The sequence below is a fragment of the Ochotona princeps genome, chromosome 4 (assembly GCF_030435755.1).
Source record: "Ochotona princeps isolate mOchPri1 chromosome 4, mOchPri1.hap1, whole genome shotgun sequence".
NCBI classification, from domain to species: Eukaryota; Metazoa; Chordata; class Mammalia; order Lagomorpha; family Ochotonidae; genus Ochotona; species Ochotona princeps.
Genome location: NC_080835.1, coordinates 32818509 through 32836790, shown reverse-complemented (window position 1 = coordinate 32836790; position 18282 = coordinate 32818509). Strand labels below are relative to the sequence as shown.

At 34.1% G+C, this 18282-nt stretch overlaps 2 protein-coding genes across 2 annotated transcripts in view; one reads left to right on the top strand and one right to left on the bottom strand.

Annotated features, from left to right (window-relative positions):
- ANO3 (anoctamin 3) overlaps positions 1 to 18282 on the top strand; it is a 166121-nt gene that overhangs the window by 85793 nt on the left and 62046 nt on the right. Inside the window, exons 11-12 of the mRNA XM_004585446.4 lie at positions 806 to 902; positions 5334 to 5394. Coding sequence (XP_004585503.2) covers positions 806 to 902; positions 5334 to 5394 — 158 coding nt within the window. The remainder of the gene's footprint in view (positions 1 to 805; positions 903 to 5333; positions 5395 to 18282) is intronic.
- On the bottom strand, positions 6570 to 17842 carry MUC15 (mucin 15, cell surface associated). The gene is made up of 4 exons (XM_012927056.3): positions 17609 to 17842; positions 10876 to 11599; positions 8339 to 8488; positions 6570 to 6848 (listed from the first exon to the last, which is right to left on the bottom strand). The coding sequence occupies exons 2-4, from the start codon at positions 11561 to 11563 to the stop codon at positions 6682 to 6684; spliced, it is 1005 nt and encodes a 334-aa protein (XP_012782510.2). The 5' UTR covers positions 11564 to 11599; positions 17609 to 17842; the 3' UTR covers positions 6570 to 6681.

Genomic DNA, 18282 nt, shown 5'->3' with positions numbered 1-18282 from the left:
AGCAAGTCTTTCAATATGTAATGAGTTTTGTTCATCGACATTAGGTATTGCAAATGAGGTTACAAACAGTGTAGTTCCTGTCCTTGCAGAGTCATAATACTTGCCCCCCAAGGCAGTGAGGTTGGTTAAAATTTGTTCTGTCTCACAAGATTATCCTGAGTGCATAAACTCCTGCATTAAAGGATCTCAGTAACAGATTTACAATGCCACCCAAGTGTAAAATATGACTTTTACCATTTCAGTGTCAAAACAGAGTTTTCAAAATCAGAGGTAAACAGAAACTGCACATGGACTTTCCTAGTGTCTCACTAGTATTCTAAGCCATTTGAATTTGAGCTGTACTATATAGTTCTTTCTGAAGTGTATAATAGGAGCTGTGATTAAGTTGCTGCTTGGGCCACCTGTCTCCCCTCTGGGAGTTCCTGGGTATGAGTTCCAAACTCACTCTATATATAAGTTCCTGGATAATGTACACCTCGGGAGGAAACAGATGACAATTCAAGTTGTTGAGCACCTTCCATCCATGGGAAAGTTTGAATTGTGTTATTAGCTCCTATCTTTAGCTTTCACTGTTACAAGCTCATAATGAGTAAAACAGTACAGAGGAGACCCTTCTCCCTGCCCCTATATTTTTCAAATGAATAATCTAAATAAATAAAAATTATTACAATTTTTCTTACCATTATGCCCAATATTTCCATTTGTTGTAAGCTTTGTTGCTTACAACAGGATTTTCTGCAGGGGCTAAGTATATTCTAGACATAAAGGTTCATGCTTTCTTCTTTTTTCCATTTGATTATTGAAGCCAAGAAATTTGTAAAGCCTCAGAGGTCTTCATGTGTCCTCTGTGTGACAAGAACTGCTCACTTCAGAGACTCAACGACAGCTGCATCTATGCCAAGGTGAGTGCAGGCCCTTGTGTCTTCCTGCCACAACCTTACTTTTTTAAGGGTCAGCAGTATATCCTCCAGTTCATAGCTTTGTACCCAAACTAGCTGTTCCTAAGAATTGAAACAAACATTAACACCACTGACAATAAATAAAATATCACTTATTTGCAATTATGCAGTATTTTTTAAATTTTACATCTGTGCTTACTTTGCTTTATAATCACTACAGACATAATGAAACAGTATATCCCAAATTCTCGAAGTACTGACATTTAAGAACTCCTAAGGTCCAGGCTACACCTCAAAGCAATTGAAACAGAATGTTTGGTTTGGAACCTAGATTTGGCTTATTTTAAAGTTTCCCAATTGATTTCAATGCTCATATAAGTTTAAGAGATGCTGACTTTTTCAATTATTTTTAATTGGAAAAGCAGTTTCATTTCAACCTAATTAACATATGATAAAGTGCATACATTTTTTTTTGAAAGATTGATTTATTTTATTCCCTTTTTTAAAAATTTTTTTTAGGCTTTTTTTTTTATTGTTAATTATTTTGCATTATGTGACAGTTTCATAGGCTCTGGGAATCCTCCCCTCCCTCCCCCTCCCCTCCCCCCGGTGGATTCCTCCACCTTGATGCAGTATTACAGTTCAAATTCAATCAAGATTCTTTCATTGCAAACATACCAAGCATAGAGTCCAGCTACTTATTGTCCAGATTGGTTGAACAGTTTCTTGGGGAGACCTTTTCTGGTCTGAAGTTTGAGCTGGCAGAATATCATCACAGTCAATCAAGAGTCCCAATATAACATCAACAGCAACTTGCAATGTTATGGAGTTGACATGGTTTTGAGTAACCAGTGTATTAAAAATAAAAAAAAAATTTAAAAAAAAAAAAAAAAAAAAGGAAAACAAGTCCTAGCCACAACCTATGATTAGCTCATTGACATTTCAATTTAGTTCATATACAGGACCGGCTGCTCTATACCTTAAAATGGCCATAAGGCACCATTCAGCTGTTTCGTGTCCATTTCATCTTAGTATTTAGCCAGTTGTTGTGTTGAAGTAAAATTTTGCTGATCTTGGCAGATTTTAGGATAATCCAGACTGGCTTGTAACTCTAACAAGATATATGTCAACGTTTTAGGTGCAGAACATTTTTTTTGGGGGGGGGTGTGCAGGAAAATCCCCAACACCATGGTGAGGAGTAAAACTAATCTTTGTGACCCACCCAGCGAGGCATGAGCCAATCCATGCCAGCTCTTTCCTGTCAGATTTCAAGTTCTACTTTCTGTTGTTTATTTATTTTAGGTTTTTTTTTTTTTTTTTAGTTTGTATGATTGTTTGTTTGCTGTGAGGGGTTTTCGAAGCGGTCCCGATGGTCATTGCGAGGGAGGGGGGGTCCAGAGGTGGAGCCAGGCTCGGACCAGAGAAAGCTCTCCTCCCTGGTCCCGAACGACGTTTATTGTTCTTCTGTTTCTGCAGACCACTCAGGGCTTCTGGTTGTCTTTCCGATGATGTTGGGTTCTGCGCGGTAGTGTTTGGACTTCTTCCATCCCCTGTGGAAGCTCCGGTTGGGGGTGGGTGACCTCAGAGTACTCGGCCTCCGAGGGCATCCAATTCCCTGTGGCCTCCTTGGCAGTTGGGATATAGTCCTTGTTGCTCGAATTAATAGTTTGTGGTGAAGGTCTGGGAGTCTTCATGGTTGGGATCCAAGCTTCCTCCTTACCACCTGCTCCACTCTGGAGTGCTCCCCTGCTCCACGCACATGACCTCCTGTTAAGAGGTTGTCAGGATCGCACCCGATTCCCCCCTCATAATCACATTTTGATATTTTTATGCTCCTGTGAGGTTATACCCACAATCAATGTGATCAAAATAGCTATGATGCCCCAAAGTTCCCTCACATTTATTTAGAATCACTGTTTTCTCTCTCCCAAAGCTTATCCCTATTCTCAAGGAGCCAACTGTGCTCTATCTTCATTGACAAGATTATTTTGTATCCTCTGTCCAATGCATTGTGAATAATGATAGAGAAGTGGGGGTCTCTGGCCCCTTAATTTTGCCAACACCAGGTATAAAATAAAAAAACTACTCTACATGAGCACAATTCAATAAAGTTCGATTCCACATTGTTTATTATGAATGAAGAACATGCAACACCGTTTTTGTTTATGCTTAGTTTGTTTTTTTTTTAAGATTTATTCATTTTTATTGGAAAGTCAGATATACAGAGAGGAAGAGAGACAGAGGGAAAGATCTTCCATCCGATGATTCACTCCCCAAGTGAGCCGCAACGGCTGGTGCTGTGCGAATCCAAAGTCAGAAACCAGGAACCTCTTGCGGGTCTCCCACGTGGGTGCAGGGTCCCAAAGCTTTGGGCCGTCCTCACCTGCTTTCCCAGGCCACAAGCAGGGAGCTGGATGGGAAGTGGAGCTGCCGGGATTAGAACCGGCGCCCATATGGGATCCTGGGGCGCGTTCAAGGTGAAGACTTTAGCCGTTAGACCACACCGCCGGGCCCGTTTATGCTTAGTTTTGAATCTTTTCAAATGTTCCACAAAACGATTATGCTTGGAAATGCTAATATTTTTTGTTTGTTTTTTTCCCATTACTTTTTGCTTGAGTGTATTGAATTATTTGATATATAAGACGTGTCATTCTTCTACCCATTCATTTTCAAAGATACATAACAGTCTTAACGATACCAAAAATCCAAATAGACTTATAGTTTGTGTTGGTCAAATCAAATAAAGCACAGTGACATTATCTGAACTATAAAGAGAACAAACATCCAGTTTTGGGAAGAAAATAAAGTCCAAAGACATATAAAGGCCAGAGGGTGTTTTTGTTTGTTTGTTTGTTTGTTTTTATTTTGTGTTATAAAGTGGGTAACCTCCACTCTTTTCAATTTCTCAATAGAAAGGTGTATAAGAACAAATATGACTACAAGAATATACTTAGTAACTCTTATAAGGAAAGTAAAAGAGTAAACTTGCAGGAGAGAATTTTGCCTTCTAACAAACAAGTAATCAGTCCTAACAGGTTTAATATTTCTTATTTTTGTTCCTCCGGCTAAGATAAAATGTAGATACTTTTTACAATTAGAGCTTAACATTATTTTTGAGGTGTCAAATATTTCAGAGAAAAATCCAGCAGCTATAGTGGAGAAGTTATAGACTTTAACCTAATAATCAAATAACAAATGTATCTCCTCAGAAGGTATTCATACATGTTAACTAGTAAGCACATTTAAATCTCTAACAAATCTTAAGTGTCAAAATAATGAGGATTTTATGTTTAAATAACTTTGAGGTTCATTGGCTTATCCATTCATATATTTCCTGTTTTCACATCAACATTGTTAAACAAAATACTTGCTTATAAGCATCTGAATCACATAAACAGTATTTTTAAATAAAGCAAATTATTTATTTTAAAGGAAGTAATTTATTTAAGTAAAGTAATTCATAGAAATATAGATAGGTGATGGATGATAGATATCTTTCTTTTGCTTTAGAAAAATTATGATAAGCTATCTGGGATGTTTTGTTTAATAGAGAAAGTGTTCTTATCCTGTTGGACAGAAGGGCAATTCCCACTTTATTTTCCTGTCGGTCACCCATGACCTAACCTTGAGACATCCTGAGTATTTGTAATGCTTCCTTTTGTCTTCCATTATCTGTCAGCAATGTTACAGTAGCACCATAACTGAAGCCTTAACACTCAACGCTTATTTAATGATTGCTCGTCTTGTTTTCATGATCACTTATATAGTAACAGATACCAAATGCAATAGCTTGAGAAAAGCAACACAATAATTTTAAAGGATAAGATACCATAGGACAAGTTTTATCATATTCCCACTATAACTTAATTTCTAATAATATCCATGTAATCCAACATTAAATGAATAATATGAGAGGAAATGGAATTAAAATATACCTTTATTTTGGTGACAGCTATTTTAAAATATATATATTCTATTTTCATAATTTCTTTCTCTAACCTTTTGGGAAATCCCTCATGCATGAATTTTACAAAAAAAAAAAAAAAAAAACCTTCATCTAAATAAATGGGTGCTTTAATTTCTTTTTCCATCAACCTTTGAAGTTCCCTGACATATTTCTTATATCAGATGGATGGATTTCTAAAGAGTTAATATTTAAATATATTCATGTTTTTAAATGCCTGAAAAAGGGATATCCCAAATGAGATGGAAGTGAACTGTGGTAGAATAGAGAAAATGGGAAAACTACCTTCTCACCTCATTAGAAAATCATATTAAACATTTGCAGCACCAATGAAAGAATCTCATATTGACAGACTTCCAAATAATGTGAGTCCACTTGGGAAAAGAAAATCAAAATATCTAAACACAGAGAGCAATTACCGGATTATTATCATTAGTAGTAGGACTAACATTGTTGTTTGTTTTTTTAAGGTGACGTATTTGTTTGACAATGGAGGGACAGTCTTCTTTGCTATTTTTATGGCAATATGGGGTAAGATGTTCTTTCATTATTTTCTAGTCCTCATGTTCTAAGACTGTTGCTCTCTCTCTCTTTCTCTCTCTCTCTCTCTCTCTTTCTCTCTCTCTCTCTCTTTCTCTCACACACACACTCACATACACACACACACACATATCAATTTCGCAATAAATTATTCAGGCTGGCACTTGTGCAGCCTTCTGTGGAAGTTTAACTACTGATCGAACTTGTAATCCTAAAGCCAAGATCTTCCTACACTTAGAAATGTATTTTTCCTTCAAATGTAAGTGTTATTTTTTAAAAAGCAACTGAGATAAAACATACAATTCTTTTATATAGTGATGATTAGAAAAATGTTCTTTGCTTGACATTTCCATTCATTTTGGGGGCTTTCATTCATGTATACATGCAGAATTTTTCTACATATGATTAAACAATAATGTTCAATCCATGATCAACCCTATTCCCATTTGCACAATTCACAACTGTACACATTTGACCACTTTTCATCATGTTCCTGTCTGATCACTCATAACCCAATTATGATAAGCCTAAAATACATTCAGATAAATTGTAATTCCACAACTCTTGAAAACTTTTGGAGAAGCTATTACTTTTCTGCTTGATGCCATTTTTTGAACTATAACATGTTGAATGTGGTTGTGATCAAATTGGCAGTTCAAGGGTTTACCATGCAAGTGTTCATGCATAAAAGCACAATGTAATAGGCCTTTCATCTAAATGCCTTCATTTCCCAGGATCAGAGATTCAGTAGCACATACTCTTTCCTTGTTTAAACAAAAAGCAAGGAATTAAAAATAATTAAAGAAATAAAGTGAATTTAATCAATTTAAAAAATTCATCCTTCCAGTTCTCCTTCAAGAGAATGCTAATCTATATTTATGGCACCAGAACTGCAGGTGAGGCAGAAACTGTCAATTCCATTGGGTTTTGTTGAAGAGAAAAATTAAAATGAAATTATTGTTCTCTATTTTTGACAAAGGAACTTCACAGCTAAATCATCAGGAAATGCTGTCTTAATGAACATTTTATTTATGTGATACCACAAACATCCTTTAAAGAAAAAAATGAAAAAATGCTAATTAAAGTTATGTAAAATAGAAATTATACAGCTAAAACCTGTAACAAATTTATCTTCGTTGTGCTTTTGCTACAAGTTTAATGCTTTTAAATTCTTGATGTACAATCTACAGGACAATGTTCTTACAAATTCTTTTGGAAGATGAATTTATTAAAATGTCAGGAAATAGTTGCCACTTGCTGTTTGTAGCAAACTTCATTTTAATTGGGTATTGAGGTACGAAGTGCAGGTATGTCTTCCATAGGAATGCCATCCCGGGCATGTTCTCGGATTTGTGGCACAGAGGAGTCATTCACAGTTGGATTGTAGTAACTAGAATTCCCAAAACTCACATCATAAGGTTCAGGTGCATTGTCTAATCGCAAAACTGAGAAGTAAAAAAGTAAGATCATTTCTTAGTGATGGTATGAGAGAAACAAGCTCATTTATCTTATGTTACCAATATATAGGAATTGTTCTAGATGAGTAAATAGGATCAGCTTTCATGTTCGTTTTAACATATTAACTATGAAATGTAGAGCAAGTGGATATCATTCCATCTTTCCAAGGCTAAGAGAACAGTTTTAATCCCCAGATCTCAATGTTGGAGATATATATTAAAAAGGGAATAAAGAGAAGATTACAATGAAGTTTCAATAACTTATAAAGAGGTAATGTTTCACTGACTGCTTATCTTGTGATTTCAGAGCTTTTCAACATGTTTAGAAATTTAAAATGGTTTAAAGACTAATCTTGAGAATTTGATCTATTTTTAAAAATAAACAAGTCACTTCATTTATGGTGGAGGAATTAAAGATTAAATGGGGCCGAGGTTTGTTATTAAGGAAACTTTTTCTCCTTTTAAAAAATAACTTATCTTCCTAATCATTTTGAATTTATTTTCAAAGAAAAACTAGGCATGTACTACGTGTTGTAAAGTAGCAATAACCAACTGATTATTACATTAATAATCTAAGTATGAAAGTGGGTTTCATTATATATTCATCTACTTATTCCATAAGACACAAATTCCATTTTTTTTTTAATTTCGAGGAGTAGCAGAGTGGCACTTTTTATAATAGGTGAGTTACTAGAACCCTAAAACAGAAGACATCTCAATTTACAATAAATGAATTTGTTTCTAACATGAGTAATGTGCCATCAGTTTAATGCCTACAGCTCAGTAAAATATCATCAGTGAAAGCCACCAAGAGCATCTAAAGGCTTAATATATTCACAAAATCTTTTGTCCAAATCAGAAAGCAGATTTTTTAACTCCTGAAGATAAAAACTAAGTTAGGCATGTGAGATAATTTCCTCTCTATTCTAATCCACACTTTGGTATTAAAGATCAATTATATTGCTTTATTTTTATCACGTGTATTTTTCATTCATTTGCAACATATAAGTCATGAATTCCCAAACTAAGGTCATATGATTCAATATTTGAAAACGTGCAACATACTGTGAAAGCCAACAGAAGGCTGTTGTCAGTGTAAAACTCTTCGGAAGAGTTATAGGTGAAATAGTGTTGGTCCAGATTATAGCTACTAAACGATCTAACAAATAGCTTTGTAGGCATTTAATGATCAAATTGGCTTTTTAAAAAATTAATGTCACAGTGCTATATTCCAATTTGTACCTGCATTGTAGATTTTGAAATTGGTTTTTTGAGCCAATGAGCAATAGTTCCAAATGGCAATTAAATATCATTCACAGTAACTGTTGGTTTTGTTATTTGAGAAACAGAAGGTTGATCACAATAAAGCCTCATCTCTTTTTTAATGTGGATCCCCGAATCCCTTCTAGTCAATGCTGTGCAACTGCACTTATTTAAAAACATTGTGAACAGATGAAAATTCTGAAAGTGCTTATTACCTGGTTCATTTCTGTCATCATAAAGTCGTCGATGGGAAAACAAATCTGTTTTCCTTTTTCCACATAGCAAATAGCCAACAAGACTGAGCAGTGATACACCCAGGATAGCACCTAAAATTGTTCCAAATACTACTCCTGTATTTCTATTTTCTAGAAGAAAAAAAAATGTGCAAACACAGATGAGACATTGAAAGCAATTATTTTAACAAATATAAATATGTATCATATATGAAAGAATGCTTTAATGTTTTTATAATTAAAAAATTATGAGTGTGTTTGTATGTTACAAAGTCCTGATTATTGAGATATATTGAGAAATTACTTCTTGATGAATTTATGTCTCATCTTCAATAACACTGCTAAGTCTTGCATTAATAAATGATTACTTACTAAATGCCAATAGCACTCAATGTCATTTGTGATCCATGAAGATATAATTTCAGTGTTAAATGTTACACTAATTCAGGTTTTCATAAACTTTGAATCTCTGAGGAGCAAATGGACTTCAAGCTTATTTTAAGAGTATAAACTATTAGTAAAGAATAACTGAAAATAAACCATAAAATTCCAAGGAAAAAGCAGCATATTCAGATACAGGATCTATCTACAAAATTATAAATACCTGAAGATTTCTGCCATTGCAAGGCATCTTGCTTTTTAAGGGAGCCAAAAATTTAAAAATCACTGTTTCATCAATAAAACTACGGAATGCTTTCTATACTCACATTTAGTGAAGTTTCTTAATTATAGAGACAATTTCATCAGTTATGTAAGTGAGGAATCCTGTAATATTCTCAGAAAATGCCCATTTTAAGTTGTTACATTTCATTTACAGTACAACAAAATTATATTGGAAAGAGATGGAGAGTTAACTGAATTTTCTCTTAATGAAAGTGCAATGAGTGGAGAACTCAGTACTCTCAACAATTTTTGAAAAACAGAATAAAGCTTTTGGGTGCAAATTTTTTGAAGTATTTGCATACAAAGGTTCTCAAAAGTTTTTATAAAGCTTTGTGTGGCATTGTGTGAAGATGCTTGCATGCTAGCACACCATGTCAGAGTGCTGGTTTGGGTCCTTGTTGCTTCTTTGCTAGTTTAACTTCTTGATAAGGTGCCTAGAAGGCAGAAGCAGAATGTCCCAAGTACTTGGGCACCTGCCACCTATATGGAAACCAGGATGGAGGTCCTAAATCCTGACTCTAGCCTGGCACAGATTTGCTGGCTGTGGCTATTTGGGAAGCAAACCACAAGATAGAATATTTCCTCTGTCTCTGCCTCTATATCTGATTCTTTTTCTGTAACTCTACTTTTCAAATGAGTATTTTTGTTAAAAGTATTTTAAAATGCATTTTATAAAAATCAACTAAGTGTGGATTTCAAAAATGTTTGCAACACAATGAAATTAATTTTAATTATACATTATATTTGTTTTGGACATGTTTTGAAGTGATTTTTGAAGTGTTATCTGAGTTTAGATAGATACAGACTGTGCCATTCAGAAGGGATACCATAGTACAGAATTGATAACCAAGTGTGCTAAAATTATATTCAAAATGAAAAAAAAGTATACTTAGTTAAAATTGTTACTTAGTATGTCCGAACCTATCACTACCTCTCCTTCATTTTACCTTGACCTACTATGCTTCTCTCTTTTCTGTCTCTCTTATGAGTCTGTATAATGGTTGCAATTAAGTACAGATTTTACAATGTAAAATATTTCCACTACACACAGAAACTTTCACATACTTTTATGAGACTTAATTTTCACATTATTAGTATTTCTATGTAAGTTGCACTGAAATCAGTATATTTCATAGATAGGAAAACAGTATTTACTTTAAAAAATTTTCCAAGAGGAAAAAATCACGGTTAGAGTTGAAATAAATGTAATTCATGATTAATTCTTATACATCTTTTCCATTTTATGTTTATAGCCCCTAAATGAAATATTAAAATGTTCACATGATATCATTTTCTAACACTTAAATCAAATTCAACTTTTATTGCATTCATTATGTACCAACCTAAAAATTAAGCAGGATTTCCTTAGTTGAATCTAAATTCAAATTATTTTCTTTAATATCAATGTTCTATTATTGTCCTATGTTTGTTATATGGTTTTTGATATCTTATAAATGCATTCATTTTGCTTTTTGGCAAGTTACATATTTTTTATGTTAATTATATGGTATTCCTAACAAGCATGTGAAATTTTAGGTGATCAAGTACTGAGTTAGAGTTATTGTTCTGTATATAAAACTGTATTGTTGCCTCAATCAGTCTACACCTTTTCTTCACCTAAACTATTTTTCAATGTGTTCCATTACCTACTTTATTCACATATAGCAATGACTAGGATTTATTCAGTTAAACTATAAAATTATTGTATATTTTCAAGAACATGGCTATCCCCTAAAAGTAAGAACATCATAGATGTTGCATTGTTCCTTATTTTTCCAACAGGATACCTTCTTTAGACTTAATGTATGTAACTTATTTTGAAACTTATTTTCACACAAAAGGAAAATTATACTTACCTTTTTGTGAGTCTGAAGTATTTGGAAAATGTTTTGAATTATTGGTAAATTTTATTGTGGGCTGTAGAGTAGTTTCTTCTGGATAGGGGGTAAACCCAGCATAACTTTCATTGTCTGTGTTAGGCAATTCGGTTGATTCCCTGGTCAAGGAAGTCACAGAGTTTGTGGTTGGTGCTGGAGGGAGGATGTTCACTGTAGCGGAACTGTTATCAGGAGTTTTCACAGTATTGTTGTCCAAAGACCAAGAGAAATTTTCTGATGATGCAACACTTGTAGCAGTGGGATGTGTTGAGACAGTCAAAAGAGTTTTATCTGCTAAAGAAGAGTTCCAAGGCAATCTAGAGACAAAACCATGAATCAAGGGAGAGCTTGTGGAAAACACAGGTGTAGGCCTTGGACTATCAGTAAAGTTGCTTGTAACCAACTTACTAGAGGAATCTGTAACTTCGTGGATGTTTGATTCATTCAGAAGAGATGAATTACTTGCCTTGAGATTGTATGTGTTTGTATATTCATTTGAACTTAAAATAACATCATTTTGCCAGGAAATGGAATGATTTTTCATTGTTTTCATATCTTCTGGAATGCTTTCTGTTTTATTTATTTCTGGATTTTCTTTTGCAAGACTTCCATTTGACAGTGAAATACACAAGGTTGAAATCAAAAGAATTTCACCTAAACTAAACATTGTAGCTTTCTTTGGCTCAGTTATATTAGGAAGAATCTGAAAGAAAACAAGAACGATCTGTTTATTGGATAAAAAGAACTGTTTTATAAGTGAATCTATACCTCAAAAGTGATAAAAAGTGACAGATATATTGTTGAGGTTATATTATAATTTTTTCTAAAACATTATGGTTGAGGGTTTATTATGTATTTTAGCTGATGGTACTGGGTTCAATTTTCCACTTCCCCCCCATACACACACACACGTATGTATCAAAGAACATTAAAAGTTTTTATTTAAGAAAACATGTTCTTAATTACAAATATACAATTTGAAGTGTTTATTGTGAAAATGACTTTATTAATTATATACCAAATGTATAATTATTGGTTTTAAACTAGTCATGAATTTTCTTGAACAGATTTTGAGAATATTTAGATTTTCAGTTATTCCTTTTTGTAGGTACCTTTTCTTTTAAGATGCTTTTCTAGTTATTCTCAAGGTGGTGAGAATTGGAAGATTTTTAGATTTAGGAATATACTTTAATTTTATTCCTTATTTGATAGCTAAAATATGTGCTTGGTGTTATATACAAAAAAATTCACCTGATTAGATAATGGCAGAGTTGGGACAGAATATCATGGTCTTGACCTCAAATTTAGGCAATTATTGTGCCTTTCAAGTATGAAAGTACTACAATTCATAAACAGAATTCTGCAGAAAAAGTTTTAGAATTAAAATTAAAAGGTTTTAGAATTTAAAATTATGGCTTGTATTATAAATAACCTATAAAAAATAATGAGCATGAACAGTTGCTTTATCACTATTGTCAACATAACTTCACAGTTATGTTCTGAATGTCTTATGAGATTATTTAGATAGTTCTCTGCCCAAAGTTAAAACTTAATAGAAATTAACCTGCATTTTTTAGTATTCAAATATAACTTTAGCTCAAGATTGTCACAAGTTGACAGATCATGTCACTTGAGTGTCACAATCATCCCTTGAGAGAAAATGCATAGCCTGAATTGTAATTGTTTTGAAAATGAAGAAATTTAGGTTTAGAGAGGATAGAAATGGTAGGTAATCATTGGAAAAGATAGAATTCTAGTCCAAGTTTCTTTACTCTAACTTAACCCAGTTTTAAAATTGGAAAGTACTATCAATCAAAAATTCATTATTTAAACAAACAAAAAGCTAGACTCTTTGTCCTCAAAGAATAAACTTAGAACTTAAAGCTTTGAACTGGATCTGAGTTTTCTTGGAGAGCTACCAGGAAGCCTGAGCAAAGAGGTGCAGTTCCTCTTGTTTAGGTACAATATCAGGTTGTTTAGGTACTGTTTCTCAAGAGCTACTCTTCAAGGTTTTACGAATAATTTAATCTTATTGATTCTTCATTGGGGTTTAAAGAGCCTCTAAACACATTTGCTGGTCATCTTTGGGTTTTAAGTACCAACTCTCCTACTTTCACTTCATGACTGCTCACATAGATGTACAAGACAAATGTATCTCTGATGTATATCCATAGCAATTTTCTTCAAAAGCATTTAGCAAACTTTCCATTACTATGAATTCCTAAGATGTTAGTGATAGAGCATTTCCCATGCCCTGAGTTTACCACATAAGTATACTTCATAAGAAGACAGGTAAGCAGACATACAAGCAGAATCTGTGGTATTATTGGCAGCCTTAATGACCAATGTAACACACTGCACAATAAGTTATGAAGTAACCAACCGCAAAATGAGTATTAGCAAAATAGTTACATGCAACAGGGATGATCATCATGAACTTAACACAGAGAGCCTGACATCCAAATCTACTGCATCATTCACCATTCACAGACTTCAAAATAAGCCAAAAAAGAAAAAGAAAAAAAAACACCTAAACTACTAGAGGTCAGGAAATTGTTGTATGTGGGCAGGGATATGGAAGGAGACCTCTTAGGTACTGATGATACTTGACCAATGGTGACTGCACAGATACTTGCAATAATTCTGCTTATTGTATTCCACTCACTTTTCTGAGCTGATCAAGAATATTAGTCTAAAAGTTAATAACATCATTTGAAGTACATTATTCATTTATTAATAGGATGGCATACACTTTCCATGTAATGCTCATTAAAACTATAGCAACAATATATCAATACTGAGTTCAAGGACAGACAAACAGCTAGCAATGAGAAAAACAGAATTCAAACACTCACGTCAGTGAGTTGTTAGAACTTTCACCCCTTACTCCTGTGCATACCAAAATATACAAATTCTCAAGTTCTTTGTACAATATGGCAAAGTATTTCTGTATAAGCTACGTGTATCTTTCATATATTTCAAAACCTCCAGATTATTTATAATGCCTAATGAATGTAAGCAGTAGGTAAAACCTGTTACACATCAGGTAAATACTGTTATAATATATTGTTTAGGTAATAACAATTTTTTGAAGAAAAAAAAGCCTGTATTTGTTCAGTGCAGACCCAGTCTCCTATCTGCGGGGTGGCTGGAGCTGTGGATGTGCAGGGATAAGTGTATTCATCTTATAGCAGAAGTTGCAAAGGAGTTAGAATTTGTTACTTAGCTGCTTTTTAGAGCTCCATCCCACATTTTTTTTTGTAGTGCACTCATTCCAAATTTAATTATTTTCAACAGAGAAATGTATAATTTAAATAAAAATTAGAATATGGTGTCCTCTATCTTAAATAATTCTCAAATATCCTAAACAGACATTTACCCTAATTTAAAAAACATTTATCCCTGTCTGTGGTTTCTGGATGCTTTTGCCATGTTATTTAAAAATAACATTGTATAATTATCCACAGAATTTTTTTTAATTCACTGACATTTCATTAAACAGATGTCTCACTTAGCACATTCAATATATAATTCAGGTTAGTTTTTAAAATCTGCAACTTTTCAGAATTGTTTTCACTTGTGACCTCACAAAATCCATGCCAAATGTTAACATTTTTATCATCTAATTCTGGTGATCCAATTTGTGAATTATACTCAGTTAATCTTTATTAAGCAATTTAGCTTTTTTAGCATATATTGCTTAAAAATTGCTCTAAAAATTTACTTGTTTTGTCTAATAAACTAGTCACAGGAGGGGCAAAGTCCTTAGGTAATGTATTTTTCTTATAGTGTTACCTAAGGAATGCGCCATTGTGCTTTCAATCACTTCCCGTAAGGAGAAGCCACATAGCATGAATCAACAAAGTGAGTTTTGTTGTTACTGTTTCACCCTGCCTGTAACATTGAACCACCAAAGGGATCTCTCATTCAATCATCTAGCTTTTGATCCTAACTTGAAAACCTGGAGCATGCACAGCGAAAATGAGCCAAGCATTCTCTTACTGCTTATAAATCATCTTCCAGGAAAAAGAGAAAGCAAAGAAAAGGATCAGACATTCTGTTGTAAAAAAAAAAAAAAAAGAAATGTTTACAGTTTATTCAGAAACTAAATTGGCTGCAGGTAGAGTTTTGAGTAAATTTAGCTATTCTTGCTGTGACACTGTAGCAAGGGACAGATAATGTACTATTGCCCAAGACAACCAGGTTATATCATTCACATACTATCTGTCCTTAAGAAGTAGAAACAGACAGGAATTCAAATGATGCTATTCATGCACTAGTCCCTGTTGAACCATGGACTAAATAATTTAAGTTAAATCTCACCTGATAGTGATTGAGACAAGGCACAGTAAACCAGGGGTGAAAAAATTTTAAAGGTAATAATGGTTGCACAGGGATGCAATATTGCTTCTCAGCCTTTTGGCTAAGATCAAGTGTACAGAGGTGCAATGTAGGAATTTAGTATTTTTCCTCTTTATGTTTTCCTTTCAGCTTCTCCCCCATCTCTAGAGTTCAAATATCTAAATTGTTGCATACAAGTTATATAAAACTCAAGTTATACTGGCTTATGAATGGCATGCATGAGTAAACCAAGTTCATCTGCCAGGCAGGTGCACTGTGGAGGCAGACAGAGTGGGATGAAAGACAAGTAGAACTGTTGAGGTAGAAAAAGTCGATATCCCAGCAGCAGAGCTATCCTCCTTATCTTTGTCTTCATTTGCATCTAAGCATAAATCATTTGGATAGAATCTCCCAAAAATCTCAGAAGATGTAATATAGGAATAGAGCTAAGATCACCAGAACCTGGAAGAACTTATAACAGTGGAATTACCATTAAGTGAGAAGCAAGAAAAGCATTCCAGGTGTTTAATGATGCTATACATGCATTGTTGTCTTCACTGTATATATTGAAATCTTTTTGTCCCTTGTATTCAATAACTTTTCAAACTTATCTTTTTAAACACTCCCACTACTGAATCAGAAAAATGGCCACTACTTTAACGCCCTTTATTTTTTGGTGCTAACCCTGAAGGTAGTTTCAAGTTTGTACTTTTGTGTAGAGGACTTCAGAAAGTGCAGTGGAATAAATATTTGGGGCATTAAGGGATGCAAATTCACACTCTGTGTGTTTAATTTTTTCTTTTCTGCTAAATGAAAAAATTATAAGCTTCCCAGTCTTCTGGTTATAGCTAAGCCATACGTGATATATACCATGCTTGGACAAAAGGGGTACCCTGTTTTATGTCAGCTAATCATTCACATATGGGAAAATAACTGATACCACACTAGACTCAACCAAAATCAGAAATGTTAAATAAAAGCCTCAGTTCAGGTACACTGAGAGCATCCTATGAAAACATGTTTCTATAGTGAAACAAATAATGCCACTTTTTTTTCTCCCAATTAGTTTTGCTCATGCTCTACATACTAGGGTCCAAATTAAAGCTAATGGGTTTATCTGATGGTTTCATAGGAACCTCACCCTGCCATGTAGCTACTATCTTTGGTAGAACTTGAATATTACCAGGTGGCCTTTCTAACTTCAGGTAATAGTTTGCTCTCCCTTAGTGAATGAACCACAACAAGTGAGACATAAGCAATTGATGTTTCTACAAAGGCTTTTTATAAAGAAGAGTGTTTAGAAAAGTGAAAACCAGAAAGCTGAATTGTATCTGAAGACCTTAGGCCTACTGATTCACATTCATATGGTTTTAAAAACAAAGGTAGAAAAATATATGACTTCCTTCAAGAAAAAAAAATGTTAAAAAGTTTGTGACACTGTTCTAATTAAAAGATTTGGGGTATGCATAAATCTAGGAAAAATACATAAAATACCTGCCATCTGCTAATTTGGAGTTATTGTTCCTAAAATGCAGCATTTAGGTAATAAATAGGTGAGGGTCAAAAGCTTAGGTGAAAAGTATAGCTCTTTGATAGAAATCTGAATTCAAATTCCCTGACGTTGGGTTTTTACCCTTTTTTTCTGTTTCACCATTAAATGGAAAGCATTTACATGGAAAAGTTAACATCCCCTTATTAAAAAGAGTCTTACATAGTCACAAAAAACCCCTATTCACATATTGACTTCATGGGATGCCTGCTATAAAACTGACAGTTTTTTAAATTTCCAATGAGTGCTAGGCTTGTATAATTATCATGCATTTTGCCAACTTGCTAATTAGGAAAGATTGAAGAAATATGCATAGAAACTTTTGACTAATTGCATGAGATGATGCTCTTTCAAAAAATATCATGTCCTAATACTTAAAGCAAGAATCCTTAATTCTCAAATGCATAATTTAAATCTAAATACTAATTTTACATGTATTCATCAGTTTCAATTTTACATATTTCAAAATAGTCTCCAAGATCTGGCATAAAGACACATTATTTAATAGTCATGTCAATTTTAAGAGGGTGTATTTAACTCCTGCTGGTTTCATCATCTGGCAAATTTGGCAGTAAATCTTAACATATCCAACATTGCAAATGTTTATCTGGACGGTCATTGCTGAATAAAACAACTCCCCACCTCCACAGAGATTTCCGTCGTGACTTGCCAGACTGTTCTGTCAATATTTGAGGCCCCTTTGATCCTGAAAGAACACAAAGAGAGAGAGAGAGAGAGAGAGAGAGAGAGAGAGGAAAGAGAAGGAGAAAGCGAGAGAAGCAGCCGCATGCTAAATAACTCCATACAAACTTACAAACTTACCTTCCAGTCTAGCGGGTGTTTGAACAGGAACTGAAATACCACAGTTATTCGGGCTGGAAGTAGTCTTCCATGTATTAAAGAAAACAAGTGAGTTTGTGTGGCAATGTTTCACTGAGCAAGAGAGTGCAAAGAAACAAAAATTAGGTGGGGCTGGCTGTATCTGGCTTGTGTAACTGGGCACCCAGGAACCTGACTCACCTGCTCCTCAGCTGCAGGCACTAGGATATCACCTCATTCAGGTCTTAGACAAGGAAAAAAAAAAAGTAAAAGGAAGAAAGCCCATCCCTCCTGCTTTCATAGGTTGGTTGTTTTGACTTTTGGGAATGCTAATCTGTGGTGACAAAACGGGGGGGAGGGGTGTCCGTGTCTCCTTCTAAGTGGAAAAAGAAAAAAAGACAAAGTCTTAAAGACTTTGGTAACTAATTCTCTGGCGTATCAGAAATTTCTGGCATATTCTGGGCTCCCCTTTGCAAGTGAGGAAACAAAAATGAGTCATTGCCTGCACCTGTTGTTCTGTGCCAGACCCATGTTGTTTTCCCAGCTTATTGAAACTTTCCTAATCTGTTTTTCTAGTTAAAACCTGCACGAGGAAAAGACAGCAAAATCAATAGTGAGGACCTTGCCTTCTGTGCACTAAAATGGGATTTACGAAAAGTTATATTGAACAATATCTT